At 41.2% G+C, this 10472-nt stretch overlaps 1 protein-coding gene across 1 annotated transcript; it reads left to right on the top strand.

The window, feature by feature from the left end:
* Positions 1 to 4916: 4916 nt before the first annotated feature.
* Positions 4917 to 10170, top strand: LOC311111163 (ribonuclease P protein subunit p29-like). Its single transcript, XM_084153851.1, has 7 exons — positions 4917 to 5040; positions 5236 to 5288; positions 8515 to 8738; positions 8873 to 8950; positions 9058 to 9119; positions 9270 to 9371; positions 9482 to 10170. Exons 1-7 carry the CDS (start codon positions 5034 to 5036, stop codon positions 9616 to 9618), a joined length of 663 nt encoding a protein of 220 aa, XP_084009977.1. The 5' UTR covers positions 4917 to 5033; the 3' UTR covers positions 9619 to 10170.
* The last annotated feature ends 302 nt before the right edge of the window (positions 10171 to 10472 follow it).

Genomic DNA, 10472 nt, shown 5'->3' with positions numbered 1-10472 from the left:
AGTGAAGACATCAAAACTATGAAAAAACACATATGGAATTATGTAGTAACCAAAAAAAAAGTGTTAAACAAATCAAAATATATTTTATATTTCAGATTCTTCAAATAGCCACCCCTTGCCTTGATGACAGCTTTGCACAATCTTGGCATTCTCTCAACCAGCTTCATGATATAGTCACCTGGAATGCATTTAAATTAACAGGTGTGCATTCTTAAAAGTTAATTTGTGGAATTTCTTTCCTTCTTAATGCGTTTGAGCCAATCAGTTGTGTTGTGACAAGGTAGGGGGGTATACAGAATATAGCCTTATTTGGTAAAGGACCAAGTCCATATTATGGCAAGAACAGCTCAAATTAGCAAAGAGAAACAACAGTCCTTCATTACTTTAAGACATGAAGGTCAGTCAATACGGAACATTTCAAAACTTTGAACGTTTCTTACATTTTAGTCATTTAGCAGACGCTCCTATCCAGAGCGACTTACAGTTAGAGAGTGCATACATTTTTATACTGGCCCCCCGTGGGAAACAAACCCACAGCCCTGGCATCTACCAACTGAGCTACAGGGAACCCATGCATACATTAAACAATGGTTCTTCAAGTGCAGTCGCTAAAACCATCAAGCGCTATGATGGAACTGGCTCTCTTGAGGACCGCCACAGGAATGGAAGACCCAGAGTTACCTCTGCTGCAGAGGATAAGTTCATTAGAGTTACCAGTCTCAGAAATTGCAGCCCAAATAAATGCTTCACAGAGTTCAAGTAACAGACACATCTCAACATCAACTGTTCAGAGGAGACTGTGTGAATCAGGCCTTCATGGTCGAATTGCTGCAAAGAAACCACTTCTAAAGGACACCAATAATAAGAAGAGACTTGCTTGGGCCAAGAAACACGAGCAATGGACATTAGACCGGTGGAAATTTGACCTTTGGTCTGGTCTCCAAATTGGAGATTTTTGGTTCCATCCGCCGTGTGTCTTTGTGAGACGCGGTGTGGGTGAACGGATGATCTCCGCATGTGTATTTCCCACCGTAAAGCATGGAGGAGGTATTATGGTGTGGGGGTGCTTTGCTGGTGACACTGTCTGTGATTTATTTAGAATTCAAGGCACACTTAACCAGCATGGCTACCACTGCATTCTGCAGTGATACGCCATCCTATCTGGTTTGGGCTTAGTGGGACTAACATTTGTTTTTCAACAGGACAATGACCCAACACACCTCCAGGCTGTGTAAGTGCTATTTGACCAAGAAGGAGAGTGATGGAGTGCTGAATCAGATGACTTGGCCTCCACAATCCCCCGACCTCAACCCAATTGCGATGGTTTGGGATGAGTCAGAGCGCAGAGTGAAGGAAAAGCAGCCAACAAGTGCTCAGCATATGTGGGAACATCTTCAAGACTTTTGAAAAAGCATTCCAGGTGAAGCCGGGTTTGGAGAATGCCGAGAGTGTGCAAAGCTGTCATCAAGGCAAAGGGTGGCTATTTGAAGAATCTCAAATATAAACTATATTTTGACACATTTGTTTAACACTTTTTGGGTTACTACATGATTCCATATGTGTTATTTCATAGTTGATGTATTCACTATTATTCTACAATGTAGAAAATAGTAATAATAAAGAAAAACCCTGGAATGAGTAGGTGTGTCCAAACCTTTGACTGGTACTGTATGTATATATATGTCCCCCCCCCCCCCACTTCTTAAACCAAAGCTGCACCCTGGATTCTGGCAAGGGTGACAGCTAAAGCACATTTATTGTAGTGATTTTCACCGAAAATGTACAACTACTGCATTATGTAAACATTTTTGTAAAAAAAAAAAAAATACAAACAATTACTCAGATTACTTACTCATATTACCCACCTAGCTGGGAAGGGCTCATATGGTGTGAGGATGACTGACTGAACCGAATCCGTTAATCTCCACTCACTCTCGCTGTGCGACCTAAGTCATCAATTTGGGCACCAGGCATGGCTGTAAAGCCTCTTCAAAATGTCTAAACGGGATCCTTGGGACGTCCCAACTCTGACGTCACACCTTTGAAGTTAACATTTAAAAGGCTGCCATCTATTGGAATGGAATGGTAACTACACTGGGAAGCTAAGTCAAAGCAGACTTTAATAATATATGCCATTAAGGAGACGTGCTCCGTGGGATGTTCAAAGTTTCAGATTTTTTTTAGAACCCAACCCTGATCTGTACTTCTCCACAACTTCGTCCCTGACCTGTTTGGAGAGCTCCTTGGTCTTCATGGTGCCCCTTGTTTAGTGGTGTTGCAGACTCTGGGGCCTTTCAGAACAGGTGTATATATACTGAGATCATGTGACAGATCATGTGATTGCACACAGGTGGACTTTATTTAACTAATTATGTGACTTCTGTAGGTAATTGGTTGCACCAGATGTTATTTAGGGGCTTCATAGCAAAGGGGGTGAATACATATGCACGCACCACTTTTCCATTATTTATTTATTTGAAATAAGTTATTTTTTTCATTTCACTTCACCAATTTGGACTATTTTGTATATGTCCATTACATGAAATCCAAATAAGAATCCATTTAAATTACAGGTTGTAATGCAACAAAATAGGAAAAACGCCAAGGGGGATGAATTATTTTGCAAGGCACTGTATATTGTTCATTTTATATCCAAAATGGCATCAGGGATGACAGATTGTGTCTTGAAATAAACAATAGCCTTAGAAATAACATGGATTTCCATGTACCTCCTCTGCCTCTTGCACAGTCTCCTCCAGGATGAAAACCTTTTCAGGGATGAAGATGTCATCCTGAAAACAAACAAACGTTTTTTTAAGACAACTGAACCCAAATATTTCAGTTGGCATTAACAAACTACCTGTCTTGTATGCTTTGTCAACACACACACACACAGCAATACAGGGACATTTATTTTTTAGCAAACATTAGCTATGTCAACTTCAGTCTAGCTAAATGAGGTGGAGCTAACAAAACATTACAAAAACAAACCTGTCAACAAAATGTATTACAGTACTTTGACTATCTGAGGTAGAAGCTAGCTACAGTAACTGCCTAATAACAGGGGTACACAGAGAAACTGTGTTGCAGTTGAGTTGCTTGCTAACATTATTTGCTGGGGGGTGTTACACAAAACACTTCAGACGCAATTAGCTAGTTACCTTCAACTGGAGTTGCAACAAAGTTGCCCAGTGTCTAACGCTAGACTAGTCAACAACAGTCATGACCAGTTAACGTTACCTCAGGCTCCATTGCATTCTCGTGTCTTCTCCTCCGTTCAGTATGGCTTGCCCTTTTGCTCGACTCCGAAGTCAGCGATGTTGATTATGGTCGGTCTGTAACCCCTACACCATAACCCTCGACATTTAAAACGGAAGCGCAAGCAGAGGGCACAATGTAGGCCTATGACTCCTTTCCATTCGGAAACTCCCGGTTGCCGCATCGAAAGAGCCCTTCATCGCGAAGTCTGCCTCCGCAAAGTGCTGTCTGCAGATCCTGCTAGCTCGACCTGGCATGTCCTTCCTCTTCATGACATGGAGCCACTTCTTCAAAAGTTGTGGGTCCTTGGGCAGCCGATGGTAGTTTACCGAGGGATTGTTTTGGAGCCAATTCATACAGCCTGGCACTATACAATTCATGTTTTAATTACTACTTGTTGTTGCCATCTTCGTTGTCCGCACCTAACCTCACTTTCTTCGATTCACTCCATGCGAAAACTCAATACCACAGACAATTTGATGATTCCTGCCAGTGACACACTGGCATCAGTCGTTACTATGGCAATTTAAAATGGCGCTGAACATAGCTCAAATAAACCTTGTTGACGATCAAAATACGAAATATAGAGATGTTTTTATGTTAAATGCACATGTTTAGTATTAGTGCTATGAAATACATCTCTTTGCTTAGATTTAAGCAAAGAGGTCCTCTGTAGCTCAGCTGGTAGAGCACGGCGCTTGTAACGCCAAGGTAGTGGGTTCGTACCCCGGGACCACCCATACACAAAAAAAATTATGCACGCATGACTGTAAGTCGCTTTGGATAAAAGCGTCTGCTAAATGGCATATTATTATTTACTTCCTAAAGTGTTTCCATTCCCCTTTAAGGTATGGGATAAGTTAGGGTTAGGTAAGGGTTAAGGTTAGGGTAAGGGTTAAGGTTAGGTTAGGTTAGGGTTTAGAGTAGCCCAAGATGCACTCTTAAGGAGCCTACCATTACTCCTTATGGTCCAAGGACCTTATGATATCTTCAGAGGTAGACTGGCTCTGGCAGCCAAAACAGCCAAATACTCCATCTAAACATGAATCGATTCTAAATTGCAATATGATTCTAGAAACATAAAGCTCTTTGTATTTATATTACATCAAAATAATTTCGCAAATGCAAAATATATACTTACTGTACACCTGTTTTAACCAGTTGCAGCCGACATTATTTTTCAGTGACAACACGTTTCTGGAGGTCTTCTTCTTCTTCTTCTCTGATATAATGGCATTCGCACAAATTTTCAGAAGGCTATACCGCTAATACAGGAATAGTAAAGGCCCAGTGCACTACTTTAGTGTTATTTATATATATATATATATATATTATTATTATTATTATTATTATTTTTATTTTTATTTTTTTTGTTCTTCTGATTTTTCAGGGGGTGCTGCAGCACCCTCAGCACCCCTACTTCACGCGGCTATGACCGCAAGCGATGCGTGTTAATGTTCAGATCAAGCATTGGTGCTCTTAACAAAACGCCCCCATACAGAAGACGCGTTCGTCCAATGACTCTTATGTGTAATGTAATGGAACAGATAGCCATGATCAAGGGCTAGGTTTAGGGTAGGTACGTCTCAAGGATCCCAGATAGCACTATCCATAGCCTCTCTCCGGGCTACGTCAGTGTTAAAGCTGTGCGCCTGCGTACGGTAGTCCCATGTGTTTTCGTGTATACATGCATTGACAAGTTGAACGCTAGCTAGCTATTACAACTGGAGCTGTGGCTGTGACTTCTACAGACATACTTGCATACCAGGGGAAATATGGAGGGTGAGTATCCTAACCTGTCTTTTCTAAACTAACTGTTACTCACATGGATCCATTCGTTGTTCATAATTTAAAGATTAGCTAGCTACACGTTTAGCTAACGTTGGCTACTTAGCATATGTGTTGTTCCTAGCTACATCTCACAATATTTGGTAAAATGCTGACTGATAACATAATATTTGTTCTCTTATCTTCTAGGACTCGTGCAGGCTAGCCTACCTCCTGATCAGGGACACATTCTGGGGATAGTGGTGGGTGTCCTACTGTACTGATGTGATAGCTACCATTATGTAACCAGGAACTAGGTTGGACACGAAAACCTGAGACAGGAATTTATAAAGCCTTCCACTTTTTATTTTATTTATTTTATTTATTTCACCTTTATTTAACCAGGTAAGCCAGTTGAGAACAGGTTCTCATTTACAACTGCGACCTGGCCAAGATAAAGCAAAGTAGTGCAATAAAAACAACACAGAGTTACATATGGGGTAAAAAACATAAAGTCAGAAATACAACAGAAAATATATATACAGTGTGTGCAAATGTAGCAAGTTATGGAGGTAAGGCAATAAATAGGCTATAGTGCAGAATAATTACAATAGTATTAACACTGGAATGCTAGATGTGCAAGAGATTATGTGCAAATAGAGATACTGGGGTGCAAAAGAGCAAAATAAATAACAATATAGGGATGAGGTAGTTGGGTGGGCTAATTTCAGATGGGCTGTGTACAGGTGCAGTGATCGGTAAGGTGCTCTGACAACTGATGCTTAAAGTTATTGAGGGAGATAAGAGTCTCCAGCTTCAGAGATTTTTGCAATTCGTTCCAGTCATTGGCAGCAGAGAACTGGAAGGAATGGCGGCCAAAGGAGGTGTTGGCTTTGGGAATGACCAGTGAGATATACCTGCTGGAGCGCAGACTACGGGTGGGTGCTGCTATGGTGACCAATGAGCTAAGATAAAGCGGGGATTTGCCTAGCAGTGATTTATAGATGGCCTGGAGCCAGTGTGTTTGACGACGAACATGTAGTGAGGACCAGCCAACAAGAGCGTACAGGTCACAGTGGTGGGTAGTGTATGGGGCTTTGGAGACAAAACGGATGGCACTGTGATAGACTACATCCAATTTGCTGAGTAGAGTGTTGGAGGCTATTTTGTAAATTACATCGCCGAAGTCAAGGATCGGTAGGATAGTCAGTTTTACGAGGGCATGTTTGGCAGCATGAGTGAAGGAGGCTTTATTGCGAAATAGGAAGCCGATTCTAGATTTAACTTTGGATTGGAGATTCTTTATGTGAGTCTGGAAGTTGAGTTTACAGTCTAACCAGACACCTAGGTATTTGTAGTTGTCCACATACTCTAGGTCAGACCCGTCGAGAGTGGTGATTCTAGTCGGGTGGGCGGGTGCCAGCAGCGTTCGATTGAAAAGCATGCATTTAGTTTTACTAGTGTTTAAGAGCAGTTGGAGGCTACTGAAGGATTGTTGTATGGCATTGAAGCTCGTTTGGAGGTTTGTTAACACAGTGTCCAATGAAGGGCCAGATGTATACAAAACTGCAGCAAGGTAGTCTGCTGTTAGGATCTAGCGAACAGTCACTCTTTCACATATTCACCATTATAAACAGGGTGGTTCGAGCCCTTAATTCTGATTGTCTGAAAGCTGTGGTATATAAGAACGTATACCACGGGTATGACAAATTATTTATTTTTACTGCTCTCGTTGGTAACCAGTTTTTATAATAGCAATAAGGCACCTCGGGTTTGTGGTATATGGCCAATATACCACGGCTAAGGGTTGTATCCAGGCACTCCGCTTTGCGTCCTGCTTAAGAACAGTCCTTAGCTGTGGTATGTTGGCCATATACCACACCCCCTCGACCCTTATTGCTAAATTATTTACATTTACATTTTAGTCATTTAGCAGACGCTCTTATCCAGAGCGACTTACAGTTAGTGAATACATATTTTTTATACTGGCCCCCCGTGGGAATTGAACCCACAACCCTGGCGTTGCAAACGCCATGCTCTATCAACTGAGCTACATCCCTGCCGGCCATTCCCTCCACTACCCTGGACAACGCTGGGCCAATTGTGCGCCGCCCATGAGTCTCCCGGTCGCGGCCGGCTGCGACAGATCCTGGATTCGAACCAGGATCTCTAGTGGCACAGTTAGCACTGCGATGCAGTGCCTTAGACCACTGCGCCACTCAGGAGCCCATAATATAACGTGTGGGTCTAATCCTGAATGCTGATTTGTTAAAACCGCATTTCAGCCAGTGTCTATTCCACAAATTACCACTGGCTAAATCTATGACATTAAAATGCCTATTTACTCTGTTCCATCTGACTGCACAATCCAATGTCTCATCAGCCCAGCCAGGCAATTTATAAACTTGATCTCCACTATAAAAAACAACTAGACATTATCTCACATTTCTTTTAGACTAACATTTAGTTTTCAACAGCGGAGATTTTTATACACCTTGCTGTCTGGCTCTCCGGCGTTTGCAACATTGTTTCAATATTCAAATTCGATCTCCAGCTGTCCCATAGTAATGAACGTGTCATGAGTAGGGACGAGACAGACAGGCAGGGAGTGTTTCTTAGCCAGTCGAAATCATTAATCACCTGGCATCATTTTTATGGATATAAACGGAGAAATGTCAATTGAAAAAAGCTAAAAACGAAGTGCAGCTAGTTTGCAGTCTTTCCAGCTTCAGTTTGAAGTGATTGTGTTAGCTGTGTTGTTGGCTAGCTCCTCTGAACAACGTTGTCCTGACTAGTGAGCACATTTTCTATGCTAGGTGAAATCACGCCTCATTAGCTCATTTTTATGGATGTATCCAAATAAATGTCACTAGAAAACAGCTTAAACAAATGCAAATTGCAGCTACTTTGCTGTTATTCTGGCTGCACTTTTTGACGTGACTGTAAGTTAGCCATAGTTTGCTAGCTAGCAAGCAAGGGATAAGAACGTTGCCAGCCAGTATGGCAATGGAACATTTAGAACGAACGACTGGGTCACGTCCATAGATACAGGACAAAAAGACTGAACGACTGGGTCACTTCTCTGGCAACTGAACCGATAGAACGAACGACCAGCCGGCTTGGGTAGCAACCCTAGATTTGTGTCGGGACTACATCTTGTGGAAGGATGTAATAGTATGAATCAATTCATAAAATAACATTTTTTATGAAAATATGTCAATCATTATTTGAATATGTTGGTAACCCATTGTATAAAAGTGATAATGCCCTCGAAGCCGGTGTTTGGAGGATATATTGGCACGGTTTGCCGGCCCTCAGCGAATATATCCTCCAAACACCGGCTTCTCGGGCATTACCATTATCACTTAAATATACCATCACATAGCCTAACTGTTTTCAGTTGTGCAGACAAGATAGCAACATAGCCTAACTAGCCTGTTAGTTATAATTGTCTCATGATGGGATATGTCTGTTCTGGTGCCCATACAGTCTCAGAGTGATAAGCAGGCGGAGATGTTCACAAATGGCTTTCTGAAGAACAGTTTACCGGGTATGAGCGAGAAGGAAATCGGCGACTTCATGCTTCGCAAAGCTGTGGTTCTAAAGTATGCTAAAAAGAAAAAGGAAAAGAAGAAAAAAAAGAGAACTAAGGGTCTCAATGCGAAACAGAGGAGGGAGATGAAGGTCTTTCAGCTGAAACCAGAGCATCAAAAGTTTGTACATACCTTTTCCTTGTAGTAGGACTAAATATGTTGTTTATCATCTACTGCTCTGACATGTAAGAGGTTTACATCCTAATAAGGCTTTTTTTCACACGCTTATTATTATTTATTTTTTATCTCTGTAGATATGAGCTTTTCTTGCCTTTGCATGAGCTATGGAAACAGTACATCAGAGATCTGTGCAACGGATTGAAACCAGAGAGGTAAGAAATGCATTGTATTTGGCTCATGTAGGACAAAGCTTTTTGTATGTTCTGCCTTTTGTTTGGCTAGAATGTTACATCCTAATGAAATTAAATGTATGTTGAAGCAACCCACAGACAATTCAGCAGAGGCTTTTGAAGGCTGATTTTCATGGTGCCATTCTGACAGGTTAGAGCTTGTTTATTTGGTCAAAACACTTTTGCTGTTACTGTCACTAATCGATGCCAGTCTTCAGGACCTTAATTAGCACATCTATGGCACATTGTATATAATCATGTCTATGTAATCATCACCAATGTTTTTGCGTGTGTGAAACAGTGGCCAGGTCCAAATGCCCCTCGTATGTAGGCACCACAGGAATCCTAGTGCAGGAGATGAAACATGTCTTCAAAATCATCACAAAGGAGGATAAACTGAAAGGTTTGTACGCCATATTTCAGTACCTTTGTTCAGTCTGCTGTTATTGAACAGTTTTTCAACTGCCAAACTGCCATTCTATTTACTTCCTTATCTCTCTCCTCCTTCTGCAGTCATACCCAAGCGAAACAGCGTGTTTGCCGTGGAGATCGATGGCTTTGTCTCCCATATCTACGGCAGCAAGTTTGAACTCCGCTCAAGTGAACGATCAGCAAAGAAATTTAAAGTCAAAGGAACCATAGACCTGTGATGGTGTTGATAGAGTACAGGACCGCCTATGCAAATGACAATGATGAGTGACAACCTGACCTGCAACTGCAGGTGGAGAAATGAGACTGAGCTCTGAGACTCAAAGGACAGAGGATCTATAATAAGTAATCACACCATCTTCAATTCTTATTTTCAAGTCATACGGGAACCTCAGCATCTGTTATGGATGCAAGCCCTGTTCTATAGCAGTTCATACAGTGGCAAAGACAGAAGACCTGACAGACTCAAAGCAATCAAAAGTTTGTTGTGATTAGAGAACATTTGTGTTGGTATTTTCCTTTTTTGTAAACGTATCCATTGATAGATCAATGATTCAATAATTTTACATAATTGTAAATACATTATGATCTGTTTTCAGTTGTTTTGAGCAGCACTACCTATGTCCACAAGGTGGCACTAAATCAATCTGCTTCCTCAATGTATGTACAATAAACATATCTATTTCTAGAAATGTTTGTTAAATTACAGGTTACATTTTCTTGATCACCTAGTTTGAAGTAACACAATGAGTTACAATACAATGATACTACTATGTGGTATCTGAAAATGTGCCTGTCTTTGGTATACAGTCGTGGTCAAAAGTTTTGAGAATGACACAAATATTAATTTTCACAAAGTCTGCTGCCTCAGTTTTTATGATGGCAATTTGCATATACTCCAGAATGTTATGAAGAGTGATCAGATGAATTGCAATTAATTGCAAAGTTGCCATGAAAATGAACTTAGTCCCCAAAAAAACATTTCCACTGCATTTCATCCCTGCCACAAAAGGACCAGCTGACATCATGTCAGTGATTCTCTCGTTAACACAGGTGAGAGTGTTGACGAGGACAA

This window comes from Coregonus lavaretus (assembly GCF_964263955.1).
Source record: "Coregonus lavaretus genome assembly, chromosome: 37".
Classification (NCBI taxonomy): domain Eukaryota; kingdom Metazoa; phylum Chordata; class Actinopteri; order Salmoniformes; family Salmonidae; genus Coregonus; species Coregonus lavaretus.
Note: the sequence above shows the minus strand (reverse complement) of the source record. Positions and strands in the feature narration are given on the sequence as shown.

Excerpts from the sequence above, each read along its gene's own strand:
- LOC311111163 (XM_084153851.1), top strand. Across the intron at positions 5,289-8,514 it reads GACACATTCTGGGGATAGTG|TCTCAGAGTGATAAGCAGGC; the intron begins GTGGGTGTCCTA and ends GTGCCCATACAG. Across the intron at positions 9,372-9,481 it reads AAAGGAGGATAAACTGAAAG|TCATACCCAAGCGAAACAGC; the intron begins GTTTGTACGCCA and ends CTCCTTCTGCAG.